This window comes from Drosophila virilis, chromosome 3 (assembly GCF_030788295.1).
Source record: "Drosophila virilis strain 15010-1051.87 chromosome 3, Dvir_AGI_RSII-ME, whole genome shotgun sequence".
Lineage (NCBI taxonomy): Eukaryota > Metazoa > Arthropoda > Insecta > Diptera > Drosophilidae > Drosophila > Drosophila virilis.
The window spans coordinates 2,838,415-2,858,274 of NC_091545.1; the positions used below are offsets into that span (position 1 = coordinate 2,838,415).

Below are 19,860 nucleotides of genomic sequence, written 5' to 3' on the forward strand. Positions count from 1 at the left end.
TGCTGTTGTTGTTGTTGTTGCTGCCTGCCTCTGTATGACGAAAGATTACAAGCGACAACAAAAATAGGCTAAAATTAAAGTAGCTAAATTAATGGCATACTTGCTGTGTTTGTGCCCCCTTTTGCCCCACGCCTCGTCCCGCTCTGCACCGCCCCGCCCGACTCTGCCGGCAGACAGCCAGACAGAGCCAGACAAAGGTGGAATGACTTTTGCCTGGCATTTTGTATTCATGATGCACGATTTAGATATAGACAACAACTCAGTCTACGCCCCGCCAGACCCTTCCCTGCCCCCACTACCAGCCCTTCGCGCAGACCCACAAACATCTCGAGAAACCTGAGCTTCTGTTCGACTCACTAATTGTCTTTGGAGTCGCGCCCAAAGAGCAGCTGACAGACAGACAGTTAAACTGACAGTCAAACTGACAGACAGATCGACCGACAGTCAGACAGTCTGACATTCAGTTGGATGGACAATTTGACTGCTGCTTTTAATATGTGGCATGATCATCGCTGGCATTTCGTTTTGTTGCGCCCCAAAACGTGGCAGAGACAGATTGTTGCACAGCCAAGCTGGGCACAAGAGAAGGGATGGGAGGGAGGGGGGTAGTGAGCGGGTGCCACATCAACATGCAATTTTAATAAAACGTTAAGTTGATCTGCAAATATGCAGCACAATTTAAGGCCCAAGCCGCGGCAGCTTGCAATTCCAGCCTCAGCTCCATCTTTTCAGTTCGCAGTTTTATCTTAAAGTTCCTTTTTGTATAGATAAATTTTCTATTTCCCAAGATATCTTTATCAAATTCTGCTCAGATATGTGCAAAGATATCACATGCACTCATCAGTCCAAAAGAGTATTCAATATTCGGTGTGCCGCAAATGCTGTTGTTCTTTCTTGTTTTTGTTTTCTTATTGAAATTCCTGGCGTATGAAACAGCAGCAGACAGCCCCGTCATCATCATCATCATCAGCGACCTCATCATCATCATCATCTTCATTATAATCATCATCTTCATCATCATCTTCATTATAATCATCATTTACACTGGCAAATGTTATTGTCTCCAGCACCCCCCCAGCCCGACAGTTTATTCTTCCTTCTCCTCCTCCTCCTCCTCCCCCTCCTCTTTCTCCTTCTCCTTCTCCTCATTCTCCTTCTCCTCTTCACAATTAGGCTGCGCTGAGTGCGGCTACTGTTTCGTTACGTTTCGTTGTTGATCTCCTTTTCGTTTGTTGTTGTTGTCTGGCTTTCTGTGTTTGTTGTTTCTGCTGTCTGTTGTTGTTTTGTGTTTTTGTTTTTTGTTTTCTTGCAATTTATTTGATTGCCTCTTCATTTGCCCACTCCCTGCTCTCCTCCTCTCCCCGCCAGCTTCTGTCTTCTTTTTCCTTTTTTTATCACGTCACGGGCTCCTGCTTCTGGGATCAACGTTAAGTTGCAATTTATGTGCGATCATAAAAACTCGCTCAGACCCATAATTAATAAGAGTACATCCAAAAAAAAAAGCCATACCATAAAGTGCTGACAAGTGCTACGAACTCCAAAACTTTTGGCCGCACAGTGTGTCGCAAACAATTTGCACTGGGTAGATTTTATTGGGCGTACTTTCGTGTATTTCAACTAATCCAACTTGACCGGAAATACCATATTTTTGCACGTTATAAAAGAAAAACATAAAAAGAAGGACAGAAAGAAAGCCTCGCACAACAACAAATACATTTGGCCATAGGCGTTTTTAGCCAATTCAGAAAAAACATTCCAGTTTATTTTTAAACAAGTCGCTAAATTCTTTCATTTATTTCGGTAACAAAAATGAAACGGACGCTAACACAGGAATTTGCATGAGTGCAAGGGAGAGGGGCGACAATAAAGGGTATCCAAAAACAAAAAAACAACAACAACAACAAGAAGAAGAAAATAATGAAATAAGAAATGTGCAACGTGCAGCAACGATAACAGAATGTTATCGATAACAGCGTGGCATTTGTTAGTTGAGCATAGATACCAGATAATACAAGTTGTGTTTTGTGTTCGAATGCCCTAACTTTGGGCATATGCATATATTGGCCAAGTTTGCATAGTAAAAACATTTGGGGCTTCTTTGGGAGATCTTTCTTCTCCAACTTATAAATCTTTTCTCTAGAAGAAAACTTAAGTCTTTCTTTCATAACCTCAAACAACTATATTATCAAGCTGCTGTAGAGACAGTTGGAATATTATGTTATCTGTCTAGAGGAAATGCTTTTCAAATTGTTTTATTACAAAACTTTTCTTGAATATATAAAATAGGGAAATTCGTAAAGTAATAAATATGTTAAGGAACAAACATATTTTTTAACCTATAAAATTTTGCTCAAAACTTTATTGCAAAAACATAACCTCAACCAGCTCTAGTCTTGTTATTGTAAAAGCGAATTTCGTAATATGTTAGAGCATTAACACTTCGGCTTGCCGTAGTTAGTCTTATACTCTAGTTGTATTTGTAGTTGTGTGCGCATACCAAAGTCGAACGCCAATTTGACATTGAGCAAACGTAAATTCAGTGAATTCCTGCGTAAATCGATGGAAAACCACGAGACCGCAATGGCCCGCCGCAGGCGCATGCGACGAAAAGGACCGAACCCAAAAGCAAAATAAAGCAGAAACAAAAAGATAAGTATCGAAACGAAACGAAACGAAATGAACGAAAAGAAAAACCAAGACCGCACCGAACCGTGCCGAACCGAACCGAACCGAACCGAACGAAACGAACCGAACCAGGCCCCCGGGGGCCAGCCGAGAGCGCTAATCAAGCGGTTGGGAGAGAGCGCCGCCGGAGACGAGGAAGAATTTCACACATGACAGCGAAGAATGCGCCGGGCGGTGGCTCCGATGAGGCGTCTAGTTGGATGCCAATTGGAATTTTCAAATTCAACTGGAACTGCACAAACACACACACACACGGACACGCACGCACGCACTGAAATTCACTCAAGGCACACACACACACACACACGCACACCGACGCGCTGCAACAGTTAGTTTGCGTGTTTATTTCGCGAGCGCACAAAAATAAATATTGAAAAGAACTGATTATGAATGAGAAATTTATATATATACATATATATATATATATATAAATATCTATATGTATTTTAGGTATATGTGGGCGTGCGAGTGGGCGTTGGGCGTGGGGCACGCGTTTCGTTTCGTTTCGCCTGGTTTTGTTTCGTCTACCGTTATTTAGCCCAATTGCAGTCTGCACTTCGCTGCGCTGCGATCTTTACGCAAACCTGCGCCGTACTGAACACAACTTTTGCAGCTAACATAAAAAGTGCCCGCTTGTCTCCAATATTTCACACGACGGCAACAGCATATAGACACATTATGTATATATAGGTATAGAACACGATCCGTAGGGGGAGGGGATTTGGGGGTGGGGGGGAGGTTGCGAAGCCGACGACAACGACAGCGACGGGCGTGCGTCGTGCCTTGCTTTTATTTTGCGTGAACAAAAATTATTTTCGTACTTAAAAATAAATTGAAAAGCATTTTCCTCATCTGTTTCGCCCTCTCTCTCTCGTTCGCTCGCTCTCTTTCTCTCTCTCTCTCTCCGTCACACAACAACAGCCACATGAAAATCAAGCGTGAAGCGTGCTACAGCCACGCCTAACAGACGCCGCCCATCCGTCCCGGTCTCGATGTAAGGGCTCCTATTCTAACCCCTTGGCTCTTCGCATGTTTCCCGGTTGGGGAGGAGGCCCGTTCATTATGGCTATCAAAGTTTTGTTGTAAAATCTCTTCCTCTCCCTCTCCCTACCTCTCGCTGTGGCTCTCCCGTAGGCAGCCGCAATCCAAAAATACAAAACGCAGACCCAAAAGACAACAGAACATCATTTTTGTGTTCTAGCAGCAGATCTGCCGAGATAAACATATATATATATATATATATATATATATATATATATATATATATACATAAATATATATATATATATATATATATATATATATATATATATATATATATATATATATATATATATATATATATATATATATATACACATGCATATATAGAGAGGCACGGGGAGTGCGGGGGGGTTGGGAAGGGAGTCGCTTATGACTCTTGTTGGATTCCAGGCTATTTTCGTGTTGCACAGTCAGGCAAAAGTCTGTAAAATACGAAAATTTGAAAATGAAGTCACGTGAAAATTTTGTGCATGTGAAATTGCATGAATTAAGCTGAGAGAGTGAAAAAAAAGCAACTGCACTATGAAATCCACTCAGACAAAAGTCCTTAGACTTGCGCCTTTTTGGGCGAAATAGGCAGACGGCGACGCTGCAGCCGGGTGCCGTAGGAGCCGACATTGCCGGCGCCTAAACCAAAATCAGGAAGCTGCCACGGCAAAACTGACGCCGGAAGGAGCCAGAGACGCGCCACACGGCGATGAGCACGAGATGCTGGAGGTGGAAGGGGGAGGAGGAGGAGGAGGAGGAGGCGGAGTATGATGTTGGCAATGGATGGCCAAGAACAATGCCCACGTCGAGATGATGCTGATGCTGCTGCTGCTGCTGCTGATGATGATGATGAAGAGGCTGATGATGATGATGAAGAGGCTGATGATGGAGTTGGTGTGCAATAATTACAACAAGAAAAGCTGCACTTTATGCAACAACAGCAACAGCAAAAAAAAAAAAAAAAAACAAGAAATGCAATCAGCAGAACTAAAAACACAAGCTAGCCTAGAAAAATATACGACTATTGAATACCCTGTACCCAGCTTTGGGAGACAATTAGACTGAAGCAGCTGACGTAATCTAAGCAATCGATTGAAAATCTCGGCAGAGATTGGACTATTCTTTTCATTTGCCAACAACAAAATGAAGAAGTAGCTAACTATCTAGAAAGAAAGAAAGAAGCTGAAGACTTACAGTGTTTTAGAGGAGTATAAAGAGAAGTTAAAAACCTGCAGAAACAAAGCAATTGGATTTTATAAGTCTTATTAAAATATGAACCATCTGATAAGAACAAACATTAGCCAAGATAATCATTGCATGCTGCATGAGGAAATGAGTTCTGGTTATACTCAGTAGCTTGGCCAAGACTCGGACTGCCGTTGAAATTAAATTCACACCATTTGCCAATTGGCCAATTCGTAAAGTCGAGTGCAAAACGAGGCGACAAAGTTATTTAGCACTTAATGCAATTGGAACAGTGGGCGTTGACCGGCAACACATCCTTCCGATTGTTGAGCAGGGGCAGGGGCAGGCCCAGAGACTGGGACTGCAGCTTGCCTCAACAGTTGACCACGTTGCAACGGTTTATGGTTTCCGCCAGCAAAGTGAGCAATTTTCCGAGCTGGCCAGCTGACAGTCGACGGTTGGTTCGGTGCCCAGACATGGATGGTTACTACATGATTAGACGAGGTGTGGTCAGACAAGGAAGGGTACGGGGGGGGCGCTCGAGGGAGGAAGCGAGGTGCAGCTTGGCGCCAGACGACTTCCTTGTGCGGCAGGTGCTGCTGCCAGCCTTGCAACATATTGATTGAAATTTAAAATGCAAATCACTTAAAGCGTTCAATTTAATTAAATTATTACCACAACATTGTTGTAGCATCAACTAACTAAAAGGAGGGCCAGCTGTGGGGCTGGCTTAGCTGAGGCTAAGCATTCAACTGAAGCCCGTTAGACGAACAACAAAAACAACAACAAGAATGACAACAACAATAACAACAACAACAATGGCACATTAATGCTGACGACAGCAAGTCATTTTTTACAATGCCTACACTCAGAGAAATTTTCAAGAGTTTGAGCTTAAAATTGACACCTGGGTCAACATTTCCCATTCACATAACTCGGTCAAAACTCAACCGATTTCCGCGGGGCTTGTCTTTTTCTTCATGGTTTTCCCTCTTAATTAATCTGGCATTTGAATCTCATCACCGATTTTTTAGTCGAAATTCATGTCAAAATCGTGCCTCTAGGATTCGTGTATAGACCTGGGTCAAAATTTCCCGGGTACATAACTCGGTCAAAACTCAACCGATTTTCGCGGGGCTTGTCTTTTTCTTCATGGTTTTCCCTCTAAAATAATCTGGCATTTAAATCTCATCACCGATTTTTTAGTCGAAATTCATGTCAAAATCATGCCTCTAGGATTCGTATATAGACATGGGTCAATATTTCCCATGTGGATAACTCGGTCAAAACTCAACCGATTTTCGCGAGGCTTGTCTTTTTCTTCATGGTTTTCCCTCTAAAATAATCTGGCATTTAAATCTCATCACCGATTTTTTAGTCGAAATTCATGTCAAAATCGTGCCTCTAGGATTCGTGTATAGACCTGGGTCAAAATTTCCCGGGTACATAACTCGGTCAAAACTCAACCGATTTTCGCGGGGCTTGTCTTTTTCTTCATGGTTTTCCCTCTAAAATAATCTGGCATTTAAATCTCATCACCGATTTTTTAGTCGAAATTCATGTCAAAATCGTGCCTCTAGGATTCGTGTATAGACCTGGGTCAAAATTTCCCGGGTACATAACTCGGTCAAAACTCAACCGATTTTCGCGGGGCTTGTCTTTTTCTTCATGGTTTTCCCTCTAAAATAATCTGGCATTTAAATCTCATCACCGATTTTTTAGTCGAAATTCATGTCAAAATCGTGCCTCTAGGATTCGTGTATAGACCTGGGTCAAAATTTCCCGGGTACATAACTCGGTCAAAACTCAACCGATTTTCGCGGGGCTTGTCTTTTTCTTCATGGTTTTCCCTCTAAAATAATCTGGCATTTAAATCTCATCACCGATTTTTTAGTCGAAATTCATGTCAAAATCATGCCTCTAGGATTCGTATATAGACATGGGTCAATATTTCCCATGTGGATAACTCGGTCAAAACTCAACCGATTTTCGCGAGGCTTGTCTTTTTCTTCATGGTTATCCCTCTTAATTAATCTGGCATTTAAATCTCATCACCGATTTTTTAGTCGAAATTCATGTCAAAATCGTGCTGCTAGGATTCGTATATAGACCTGGGTCAATATTTCCCATGTGGATAACTCGGTCAAAACTCAACCGATTTTCGCGAGGCTTGTCTTTTTCTTCATGGTTTTCCCTCTAAAATAATCTGGCATTTAAATCTCATCACCGATATTTTAGTCGAAATTCATGTCAAAATCGTGCCTCTAGGATTCGTATATAGACATGGGTCAATATTTCCCATGTGGATAACTCGGTCAAAACTCAACCGATTTTCGCGAGGCTTGACTTTTTCTCCATGGTTTTCCCTCTAAAATAATCTGGCATTTAAATCTCATCACCGATTTTTAGTCGAAATTCATGTCAAATTCTTACCCTGTAGATTCATATATTGACATGGATCAAAATTTCGCTGGTACATAGCTCGGTCAAAACTCAACCGATTTCCGCGAGGCTTGACTTTTTCTTCATGGTTTTCCCTCTAAAATAATCTGGCATTTAAATCTCATCACCGATTTTTTAGTCGAAATTCATGTCAAAATCGTGCCTCTAGGATTCGTGTATAGACCTGGGTCAAAATTTCCCGGGTACATAACTCGGTCAAAACTCAACCGATTTTCGCGGGGCTTGTCTTTTTCTTCATGGTTTTCCCTCTAAAATAATCTGGCATTTAAATCTCATCACCGATTTTTTAGTCGAAATTCATGTCAAAATCATGCCTCTAGGATTCGTATATAGACATGGGTCAAAATTTCCCGGGTAATTAACTCGGTCAAAACTCAACCGATTTTCGCGAGGCTTGTCTTTTTCTTCATGGTTATCCCTCTTAATTAATCTGGCATTTAAATCTCATCACCGATTTTTTAGTCGAAATTCATGTCAAAATCGTGCCTCTAGGATTCGTGTATAGACCTGGGTCAAAATTTCCCGGGTACATAACTCGGTCAAAACTCAACCGATTTTCGCGGGGCTTGTCTTTTTCTTCATGGTTTTCCCTCTAAAATAATCTGGCATTTAAATCTCATCACCGATTTTTTAGTCGAAATTCATGTCAAAATCATGCCTCTAGGATTCGTATATAGACATGGGTCAATATTTCCCATGTGGATAACTCGGTCAAAACTCAACCGATTTTCGCGAGGCTTGTCTTTTTCTTCATGGTTATCCCTCTTAATTAATCTGGCATTTAAATCTCATCACCGATTTTTTAGTCGAAATTCATGTCAAAATCGTGCTCCTAGGATTCGTATATAGACCTGGGTCAATATTTCCCATGTGGATAACTCGGTCAAAACTCAACCGATTTTCGCGAGGCTTGTCTTTTTCTTCATGGTTTTCCCTCTAAAATAATCTGGCATTTAAATCTCATCACCGATATTTTAGTCGAAATTCATGTCAAAATCGTGCCTCTAGGATTCGTATATAGACATGGGTCAATATTTCCCATGTGGATAACTCGGTCAAAACTCAACCGATTTTCGCGAGGCTTGACTTTTTCTCCATGGTTTTCCCTCTAAAATAATCTGGCATTTAAATCTCATCACCGATTTTTAGTCGAAATTCATGTCAAATTCTTACCCTGTAGATTCATATATTGACATGGATCAAAATTTCGCTGGTACATAGCTCGGTCAAAACTCAACCGATTTTCGCGAGGCTTGACTTTTTCTCCATGGTTTTCCCTCTAAAATAATCTGGCATTTAAATCTCATCACCGATTTTTAGTCGAAATTCATGTCAAATTCTTACCCTGTAGATTCATATATTGACATGGATCAAAATTTCGCTGGTACATAGCTCGGTCAAAACTCAACCGATTTCCGCGAGGCTTGACTTTTTCTTCATGGTTTTCCCTCTAAAATAATCTGGCATTTAAATCTCATCACCGATTTTTGAGTCGAAATTCATCTGCGTATGGTATAAAAATGTATAAAAAGTATTAAGAGATTTGAATGCGATATATTTAGTTTAAATAAGAAATAATATTAAATAATTATACTCAACACGAAATGCATTTCAACTTAGATTCATATGCGAATATCGTATACAGTTTTTCGCTCAGTGCACTTTTGCGGTCAGTTGCAGTTGCAGCTGGTGCCCAGCCACGTCCCGCACCGCCTTTCGCCCGCCCCAATGCACTTGCAGCAAGCGCAACGCTTGTGTCTATCCGCGTGTTGCGGTGCCTTTGGCCCTGCCTCATAATGATGTTGCCTGGGCTAATACTGCTTGTGCCCTCCCCATCTGCCCCTTGCCTGCCACATTGTTGGTTTTGTTGGCTTAATTAAATTGTGGTTGCCACTTGCAAACGAAGCGCGTACACAAAATCACACACAACAACACACATTGCAACAATGCAACAGACACTGTTGCACGTTCCGTTTCGCTTCTCTTTGTTGTTCTTGTTGTGGTTGGGCTTTTACTGAGTGGGGGCGGGGCGAAAAGTGGAAAGTGTTCAAAAAGTGCGTGGCCAACAATAACATTAAAATTATAACCGCAATTTTGCACGCACCACTAAATAAATTGGCAGCTCAACTAACTGCGGGAATACCCCTACTTAACTCTAAAAATCATTTGTCAACTCGCATTTAGCAGAGTTCCACAAAACCAAATATAAATTGACAGGCGCATCTGAAAAAAAGGTTGAGTTCTAAGTACCAATAATGTGGCAGAGGCAAGTTCTTTGCACTGAAAGCAAATGAGGGTTGGGAATACTCTGCTGCAACTAAATCAAATACATGGACATTATAAGCTTATAAGATTTTTTTAAATTTTTTTAACTTGAAAATAGATACAAAGTGGTAGAATAAGAGAAGGCAGCATCTCAATATAGATTTAAATAAAAATTAACTTGTATTTTTAATTTTCAGAATAAACTCCGGGAACTTATTGATCAATAGCCGAGTCGATCTAGCCATGCATATCATCTGTCTATCGTTTCGTTTGACTGTCCGTCCGTCTGTCTGTCTGTCTGTGTATCCGTATGTACGAAAGCGTCTATCTTAGAACCTTGAACCTTGAAGAGCTAGATTCGCCTAGTGCTTGCGCAGTACGAGTTTCTCTTCGACAATCGATAACTTGCCCCGTTTCCAAGTAATCGATATAAATGTATATCGAAATCTGTTTTTTTTTTAGTAATTCTCTTAGGTTTTAGGATCTAGAGCTAAAATAGTATCAACAGATCAAGTATCTTTTATTTAATAGTTACCTGACCCCGCCTTAAGCTTCTTACTTGTTTTAATATATTATGTTAAGTTTTATTGCCTTATTTTTTTATACTCAAATTTTAACACATTTATCTACTTTTTTTCAGCTTGCAACATCATGTGAATAAATAGTGAAAAAGTGTTTAAAACTCGGGTAAGTCAATCCATGCTTAATATTTTTTATCAAAAATTAATTAAGCTGGCAATAACTTAAGTCAATTTCAATTTTTCGCTTCTTTGCTGCACTTAAAAAAGCTGAAAAGCCCCAAGCTATCGTCTACAAATTTTATTAATTTACAATTTTCAAGGCTTTTAAGTAATACAAAGTTCTTCTGTACTTAAAACTAGAACAGAAAAAAACTTAAACTAATATTTCCAGCTAATTTTCATTTATTTTCCATTCTTTTTTTGTATCCAATGCTCATGTTTTTTTAAATAGTTTTCTTTACCTCTGTATGTAGCCTTAGCTACTTTATTTAAGTTAATTTGCTTAACTTAAGACTTTAGTAGCTGCGTTTAATATTTTATTGAAGTCTTTCTCATGCGAACACAACTTTTTCGCATAAGAACTGCAACTTTGAGCGTCTCGACTGCGCTTTCAGGAAGCTGCAGCATATGACACGAGTGTGCATTAGGATGCGTTCCGCCCTGTGGCAACTACTCCACCCCGCCCCTTTCCCCATCTCTGGCCATCTCTCGCTCAGATTTGTCAATGCGTGAGCGCCGCGGTTTATTGTTCATTTGTCCTTTGAAAGGACACAATTCAATGGGGTACAAAAGTGCGCCAAGTTGCTGACGGGCAGCACAGTTAAAAGCCAGAGAAGCCAACTAGCATTGAGGTAATACCCCCCCGGCTGCGGCTCCGCCTGCCGCCCCTCCACTCTGCAGCTGCCACTGATAAGAGTTGCAGCTTCCACTTTGACCTTAGAATGTCCGTTGCTGCAGCTGCAACTCCCGCTTAATTTGTGGACAAAGAGAGGAGCCACAATGCAATTCAATTGTAGAGCTCGACGTGTGAACAGGGGCTGGGTGGGTGACAGGGGCCGTGGCGGGAGGTAGGGACTGTTGCTATCACGTTGCCATTTAAGTTGATTTCCTTTTCTTTTTTTTTTTTTTTGGGTATGAGCATAAAATTCAATCAGCTTGAGCTGCATTCAAAAGTTACGAGCTGGCCCCCCTGGCCACAGCTTTCCGCCTCCTCCCCACCCTCCAGGCACCCGGCACTGGCGCAGACAGCCACGTTTGTCCTTAGATTGTCCTCTGGCAGCAGCAGCAGACCTTGTCTCGCCTGTCTAGACCGCTGCAGGGGTCGTCGCTGCAGTCATGGCAACCGCATGCGATTTATGCTCTTGTCCCTTGCTGTCTGCACCAGCCCCCCCCCCCCCCCCCCTCCACCTCTCCGCTTTACTCTCACGCTCCTCTCTGAAATTGTTGCCACTTTTATGTGCCACAAGCGACGCGTTAATATTATTAAATGCAAATTAAGCTTTATCTCATTTCGTTCATTAGCGGCCAATTTGCGCGTCCTTGTTTATTTGGGCGGCATTTGGATTTGCCACGCCCATGCAACCTTTAAGCTGTGGCTTGATTAGCACCGCTGCAATTAACCAAGCAGCCAGACTCACTGCATCATTTGTGGCTGCATTCCAATGCGGCTGCTCCTGCGTCTTCTCCTGCTCCAGCTCCAGCTGCGTCTCCAGCTGGAGGCGTGTTTTCACTTCCTGGCAACGGCTAATTTGCAAACCAATTAAATGTCAATTTGAGGCATTGTTCCCATTCGCCGCGTCGTCACAATGTCTGCCGTGTCAGCGCGTTAAACTTTTCGCCCCAGACCCGGAGACGCGCGGCTCAAAAGCGCGACTCGCAACTCGCAAGGCACAAAATCTATTGTCGCCGCTTCGGCTGCATTGTTGTCCGTATACCCTGTAGTCAATTGGTGAAAACAGGGTATATTGCAGTTCCGTACATTTTTATGACAAACGAATGAGTTTATTTCCCTGCCTAGAAAGTATCCTGAACACAAATCAAAGTCGTGATCATCCTTGCAATAAATAACTTCACTTTCACCAATATCGATAAATATCGATTTTCAAGGAGGGTATACTGCAGTTATTCAAATACTTGGGACAATCAGAAGAGGGCATCATCATGCGCTTAAAATATAGCAAAAAGCATGCCATAAACGTGATCGTCTTTGCAATACAAGGCCAGTTTTAAGGTCCTAAAATGGATAAAAATATATACAAAGAAGTTCTTCAAGAAGTTGTTTTTCAAAATGTGTGACTAAGGGCAAAAAGAACCAGGGATATAGACAGACAGGGTATCCACTAGTCGGGCACGCCCGCCAGGCATACTCACACTTGTTTTTGCTGGCAGCGCCAAAGTTTTGCCCGGCGTCAAAGTTTTTACTGGCTGTCTAGACGCGACTCCAGTCGACTCCTATGTAGACTTCGACTTCGACTTCGACTGCGACTTTAGTTGTATTTGGTCGCGTAGTTTGCATAAGTTTCAGCCGCCTATCCGCACTGCTCGCTCAGCTGCCTCTGCTCCAGCCGTCTCGATCGTGGTTTGAGCCGCGTTGCTTAAGTGCATTTTAATGCCTCAACTTGGCCAAAAGGGCGTGATTGAATTCCGGTACACGTTGGGCGCGAGCTCTTTTTAAATGTATCGCACGTGGCGTATGCGTAACATTTGCTTGACAACAAAGCCAGGCTCGAGTACAGTGAAGTCTCCACATATTCGCTAGATTGAGTGCTTAAAGCTTTTCACCCAGTGTCCAAATGTTTCACAGTTTCGCAGTTCCACAAACTTTTTAACTACTTTCAATTAAAATAAAAGCTTTAATAGAAAAGCTTTTAGAGTGCATGGATTCTCTAATGGATTCCTTTACACAAGTTTTTAAAACGAATTTGTAAGCACATAAAAGCTTTAAATTTAGTTAGTTGTATTCTTCTTTAAGCTACTCTAATGGAACAGACGTGAAAACACTTTAATATAAATCAGCTGACTTTCTTATTGGAGCTTTAGACCGAAAGGTCAAGGGTCATCTTAAAAGCTTTCAACCCTAATTGACTGGCAGAACTTTAAGCCTAAATAATGACACCTAAAATCTCCAACTTGCATTATTAAATATTTGGAAAGCTTTGAAAGCTTTCAGCTTAAAACAAGTTGAACTACGCTCAAGAACTCGGAAGCTTTTGTTTACTGAATCCTAAAGCTTCATTGCCACTTTTAGCTAATGTCATTGCAACTCAAGCTTCAATATTTGACGTCGATTTTAAAAGCTAAACAATTTCCATCAGTCACATTATTTATGTCCATTTGGCTGGTACTGTGCACATTTTCTATGCAAATGCGGCCGACAAATGCCCAAAAGGCACGCCCACAACCGCAGCAGGAAAACGGATGCCAAAAAAAAAAGAAACTAAATCTTTTTTTATGCAAATACAAGAGAGAAACCCACAGGAGGCAAAGAAAAAAAAGTGCATTGGAATATGGCTGCAGGATACTTTTAGCCACAGACACGGACACGAACCCACACAGTCAGAGGGGGAAGAGGGGTTGCCGGGGCACCTCATCGGCCGAGTTGGGCAATGAGTTTTTGAGCTAAAAGTTGAATTGTGCAACAAACAGACTCTCGTTCGGTCCGTCTCTCACCGGCCCTTCCACCCTTACCCACTCGCTGTGTGTGTTCGTTTTCGACTGTCTGTGTGGTATGCACTTGTCTAGACGTTGGCTAGACAGTGTAAAACCAAAAAAAAAAAAAAAAGAGCACAAAAAAAAAGAAAAATAACAGAAATACAAGCGAACAACAATTACAGCAAAAATGCCAGCGACAAAACGAAACGAAACGAATTGCAGCACATTTGCCATATAGCGAGTGTGCACCGTACCCGTGCCCGACCCCGAGCCCGTATCCGTATCCGTATCCACTGTGGACCTGGACAGCGACAAATTTCTGGACAAATTTCGCACACAAAGCCAGAGCTGCTCACTTTTAAAAACTAGCTGAATTCAAGAGAGAACGGCTAATCAAATATCCTTCTCGAGATATGGAAAATAGGCTTGATATGTCAAGCTCCTAATTCCTGAGTTTCGACCGATTCTTCCAATAGGCCTATATGATAGAATAGGATTTCAAAAAAACATAAGAAGGTTAGGGAAAATACAAAGTTGAAAAAACAAAACAATTAGCCAGAAAAGAATTTAACGATCCTAACTATAGATCTATATGAGAGAACACATTGAATGTGGATAATATATAGAAGGATTTGGGAAACTAAAAAATGGTGGGTCAGAAAAATGTTTTAAACCTAAACAAAATTTGTCCATCGATTCTTCCTATAGATCTTTATGATATATCAGTCCAAATATTTACAATATATGGCTTACATATCATGATCAAGTTATCTTGATAAACATTTCCATGCCAGCTATATAATATAGTACTCTGATTCGGCTGAGTCCGACATTTGTACTGCCTGCAACAGAAAGACGAATCTATTTAGCTGGGAGACTGAGACTTTGCCAGAATCAGACTAGGTAGCTTATCTAGAAAATATATATATATATATCTTATGGGCTAGGAGATATCTTCTGCTATGCTTTTCAGCTGATAGATCTGGATTATATATACATCATAAAGTCGGAGCTATTTTAATCTATGCTTTACACAATTTTCTTGACAAAATTTGAATATGTTGCTCAATTCGCTTTTCAGGCATAGATTGACAATAAATAAAGTAGTCTGACTTTGTCATTCGCATGCGAAAAACTAGCTATTTAGCTAGAAAGTAGCTGAATGCGCAACACTGTACAAAAGGCAAAGGCGAAACAGAAGTGTGCTTAAAACTCAGTTTATTAACATGAAGAACAACAGTTTTTCTATTCTTTCGCATTTACAACTTAACTAGAGACTACTGTAGGGCGTGTGCTTTACGCGACGCCGAACTTCTTGCGCTGATAGGGCGGCGGCAGCGGTGCCAGCAGATTCTTGGTCTGCACGCCGATGGTGACCAGCTCCTTGGCGCCTAGGCGGCACACCTGCAACAGATGCTGCAAGAAAGCGAAGTTCAAGATTTAATAAGCTGCAGGTAGCGAAAATTGTTTAATAATCAATTTACCTGACGATTGAATCGCACCTTGAGGCGATAGCTCTTCAGTTTGGCTGTCTCGCGCGCATCGCTGGCCGACTTGCTCAGCCGCTTGGCCTTTGTCTGGGGCGCGTGCAGCGTGTGCTCCTCCGGCTGATAACTCTCCAGCACATACAGATGCACCTCATCATAGACCATAACTATGTTGGGGTTTTGTGCATCCAGCATTAGGCCGCGAATGCTGTGCAAGTGCGCATTGGGCACAAAATGCTCAGCGGTCTCGCATACAAAGCGACGCTCCTGCAGATCATAGTCCACAATACGTCCATCCGCGTAGGCAACCACCAGACGCGAGCTGTTCTCGTGCATGGCCAGCGCCGTGGTGCCAGCTTTATAGCGCGGCAAATTGAGCAAATGCTTGGCCTTCTTGCCGCGCAGCTGCCAAACGGCAATCAAATGATTTGTGGCAGCCACCACCAGATATTTGCCACACGGCGACACCTCCACCAGGCTAATTGGCGTCTTAATCTCAGGACTCAAATCCTGACTGTATAGGAAATTCACCTGCTGCTCATCCAGACTAAAACAGCGCAACTGTCGACTGGAGCCGTGTATCAGCCACAGCTGCTGCTGCTGCTGCTGCGGCTGCTGCTGTGTCTTGAAGAAGCCAATAAAACTGGCTGGCTCCAGTTCGGCAGGCAAATCCGTTGTCAGCCGCTGCAAGCCCAGCGGCTCGTGCTGCACTCGACTCAGGCGCAGCTCCTGGGCCGTGGAATAGCATATCCAGTTGCCGTCCGGCGAAATGGCCGCAGCCTGTATAAACTTGTGGGCGGCAACGTTTAGCTGCAACAGCTTCTCGGGCGTATGATCCAGCTGCAGCTGCTCCGTACTGCCCAGGCCGAGTTGTTGGCGTTCGCCGGGTCGCGGCACGCCCAGACGCCACAGATCCAAGCTCTGTGGATAGCGCAGCAGCAGTAAATTGCCACTGGGCGCCAAGCTGGCGGCTTTGCCCTGCAGATAGGGCGCATATTTGGCGACATAGGCGCTCGTCTTGGTGCTGGACGAGATGCACAACAAGCCATCCTGGCCGCCAGACACAATGCGATCGCCTATGACCAGCAGCGCTTTGACATAATGGCTGTGCACCTCGCGCTGCAGAAACTTAATCCAGCGCTCGCAAACGGAATCCTCGCGCTTGATTTGCGTTTTGCTCAGGACACGTATCAGGGGTGGCTTCATGCCGCTGCACACCAGACGATCCTCCTCCTCGTTGACCGCCAAGGCGAACACATTGCGATCGAGCACCTTGCACGACTCCAGCTGCGTCGCATTCGCGCCATTCCATACGGTCACATAGCCAGCAGAATCGCCGGCAATGATCGTGTTGTCGCTGAGCACCTGCAGCGAATAAACAATCACATTCCGGTCGGACAGTGTCATCGTGTGCAGTGTATGGCCCTTGGCCACGCTCCAGATGCGCACAGCACCCATTGTGCCGGTGACCAGACGCTTGCCCGGCTTGTCGAACTTGCAGCAAAGCACACGTCCATCTTGCTTGCTGAACAACAGCTTGTAGTTGATCTCGTCCTGCTCAATGCTCATGATGTTGATGTGTCCCTCTTCGGAGCCGACAGCCAGCTCCGTTTCGGCGCTGTTCACGTCCAGGCACCACAGTGCATTGCCAGTGGGTGACTGTTCGCGACGTGGTTGCAGCGTAGTCAAGTCCCATTCGATCAGTTTGCCCGTCAGATCCACCGAGAAGAGGCGCTTGCTCGCCCAGGCCAGGCTCTCCACCTGCGATTCGGGGGTTAGCTGTATGACGCGTTCCAGAAATGGCGCGAAGTGCATGTTCCACAGCTCAATGGAGCCATCCTCGCTGAGAATAAAGCGCAGATAATGGCAATTATTATTATTTCATAACTAAATTAAATTTTCACTCACCGGCTAAGCGCGAGGCATTTGAGCACTTTGCTGTACGCCAAACAGACTATGCCGCGCGGCTTGATTGTATAGAAGCGTACATTGTGCACTTGGGCGGTGCCCCCGGATTTATCGGGCACGTCTGCTTTCATTGTAAAACTTGTTGATATTTTAGTTTTACTTTAAAATATATACATTCGCACGTGCGTCGAGCGCGTTGTGGTGCTTGCTGCTATTGGCGTTGCCAGATCGCGTCAATCGCGATGTAAACAATGCCATTCACAGCACGGGCAAACGATAGTTATTGCTATCGATATGCACAGTGGTTCACACTGCAATAAACTAGGCGACATTTGAATAATTAATTGTGCAAGTGAGTGATTTATATTTCTGTGTGTTTCACACACAATGAAGATAGTATGCTATGCTGCAATGAATCAAACGCTTGCAAAACTGTCAGTTATTGTTAAGCTAGTGCCGGACCATTCACAATATCAATTGCAATCGATATGTGCTGCAATTCACAATTAAACTAGCTCACAATTGAACTAAACAAAAGAATATGGGGGTAGTTTTTTGCGGTTTTTAGAAAAAATTACCAATTGCTAATTTAATTATATTGATGACAATGTGCCAAGTGTAAATAAGCAAACGAGATTATGCAATAACACTAATTGCAATTACCACACACCAGTAACAAGAGCAGCATCAACAACAACAACAACAACATGTACGCATCTTTCTGGAGCTTGTGTCTGGCATTGTTGTTCCTGCTGGTGCTCGGCACACCGGCCATATCGTCGCGTGTCCTGGAGCTGAGCGATCGCTTCATCGACGTACGCCATGAGGGCCAATGGCTGGTCATGTTTTATGCACCGTGGTGCGGCTATTGCAAGAAAACGGAGCCGATCTTTGCGCTCATCGCGCAGGCTCTGCACGCGACCAATGTGCGTGTGGGTCGGCTGGATTGCACCAAATATCCGGCAGCTGCCAGGGAATTCAAGGTGCGCGGCTATCCGACCATAATGTTCATCAAGGGCAACATGGAGTTCGTTTATAATGGGGATCGCAGCAAGGACGAGCTGGTCGACTATGCGCTGCGCATGTCCGGGCCACCGGTGCAGCTGGTCACGCGCACGGACAGCGTGGATATGCTGAAGGGCTCGCACACGATCTTCTTTATGTTTGTGGGGCCGCAGCAGGGCATTGTCTGGGACACATACTATGCCGCCGCCGAGGGCTATCAGGAGCACGGCTTCTTCTATGCGACCAGCGAGGATATTGCCGCACAGCATTTTGATTTCGAGCAATTGCCTGCGGTGATTGTGTATAAGGAGGAACAGCATCATTTCTATCCACACGGTCATGTGGCGCACGAAATGGATCCGAACGATGTCAATGAAACCATTTTCCAGTGGGTCAATGTGGAGCGCTTTACGCTCTTCCCGAAGGTGACGCGTTTCAATATCCATCAGCTGCTCAAGACCAAAAAGTTCCTGGTGCTCGCCGTCGTCCAGGAGGACAAACTCAGTCAGATAGCCACACATGAGCTGGAGTTTCGTGACATGGTCGAGGGCGTTATACGCAAGCATCGTCCGCGCTATCACGATAAATTCCAGTTCGGCTGGGTGAGCACATGCCTAACACAATCCTTGTCACAATGCCTTTTCAACTGCTTTGAATCTCCAAACAGATTGGCGAACCGTCGATAGCACATTCCATTATATTGGACCAATTGCCCACGCCCCATTTGATAGCGTTGAACTCGACGACGCAGCATCATTATCTGCCCGAGGACGATCCGCTGCAGATGACGCCGCAGGCTCTCCACCTATTCCTCGAGTCCATCGGCAATGAGAGCGCCACAGCCTACGGCGGCGACACCTATTTCGTGCGCGTCAATCGGGCGCTCTTCGAGCTGAAGCGTTCCCTGCGCGAGATGTGGCGCGGCAATCCCGTGCTAATGACCGTCATCTTTGGCCTGCCGCTGGGCTTTCTATCGCTGATCATGTACTCGATTTTCTGTGGCGACTGTCTGGTCACCGAGGAGGAGCAGGACGAGGATCACGAGAAGAAGGAGTAAAACTGGCTGCTGCCAAAAATTCATTGCAATCTCGTGCTCTCGCTTCTCACCATGCTCTTTTCGTAATGTACTTTTGCATTAACCCAAAATCTAGTCTTAGTTTAAACGTCATAAACTACATTTTGCTTTTAGAGATTCCGATTCATGATTTCGTGTGCGATGCGAAATTCTTTAACTGTCTGTTTATTTGTTGTGTATCGCCTTGTTTGAGCTTAAACGAATTTAGGAATAATTTCTATTCCGTCTCGCGGAGGGTCGTTCCCTCATTTTGGCGACTTCGCCAAGAGATTTCGAGATTTTGTAGTGGCTTTTAACACTTGCTGAAAGTATTATAACTTTGTCAACAAGTATATTCTGTCTGTTTTTATGTTAACTATTTCCTTATGGTTATCTTTTAAAAACTTTGCAAAGATTCTCCTTTTTGTCAGACGGATCGAACGATTATATTACACAGCTGTTGTCGCTGCTGTTAAAAGTAGAAAATTGAGTTTGTAGACGAGAAACCGAATTGATTTTAGAATTACGAGCTTCACATTGCTAACATATGGCCGAGCGAAGTCTGATCGACTATGGAACAATTGGCAAAACTATGGATTAGATG

At 43.6% G+C, this 19,860-nt stretch overlaps 3 protein-coding genes across 3 annotated transcripts in view; 1 reads left to right on the forward strand and 2 right to left on the reverse strand.

Annotated features, from left to right (window-relative positions):
* Positions 1-2,906, reverse strand: part of LOC6623419 (uncharacterized protein DDB_G0271670) — a 75,508-nt gene extending 72,602 nt beyond the window's left edge. Inside the window, exon 1 of the mRNA XM_032435102.2 lies at positions 2,498-2,906. The gene's annotated coding sequence lies outside the window, so the exon portion shown is untranslated. The remainder of the gene's footprint in view (positions 1-2,497) is intronic.
* A 12,097-nt stretch (positions 2,907-15,003) lies between these two features.
* On the reverse strand, positions 15,004-17,477 carry l(3)72Dn (UTP4 small subunit processome component l(3)72Dn). The gene is made up of 3 exons (XM_002046145.4): positions 17,198-17,477; positions 15,287-17,132; positions 15,004-15,218 (listed from the first exon to the last, which is right to left on the reverse strand). The coding sequence occupies exons 1-3, from the start codon at positions 17,326-17,328 to the stop codon at positions 15,099-15,101; spliced, it is 2,097 nt and encodes a 698-aa protein (XP_002046181.1). The 5' UTR covers positions 17,329-17,477; the 3' UTR covers positions 15,004-15,098.
* Positions 17,478-17,647: 170 nt separating this feature from the next.
* Positions 17,648-19,753, forward strand: Tmx3 (Thioredoxin-related transmembrane protein 3). Its single transcript, XM_002046146.4, has 2 exons — positions 17,648-18,804; positions 18,870-19,753. Exons 1-2 carry the CDS (start codon positions 17,905-17,907, stop codon positions 19,257-19,259), a joined length of 1,290 nt encoding a protein of 429 aa, XP_002046182.1. The 5' UTR covers positions 17,648-17,904; the 3' UTR covers positions 19,260-19,753.
* The last annotated feature ends 107 nt before the right edge of the window (positions 19,754-19,860 follow it).

Coding starts and splice junctions, on each gene's coding strand:
- Tmx3 (XM_002046146.4), top strand. CDS start 17,905: ATGTACGCATCTTTCTGGAGCTTGTGTCTGGCATTGTTGTTCCTGCTG. Junction 18,805..18,869: donor ATAAATTCCAGTTCGGCTGG/GTGAGCACATGC, acceptor ATCTCCAAACAG/ATTGGCGAACCGTCGATAGC.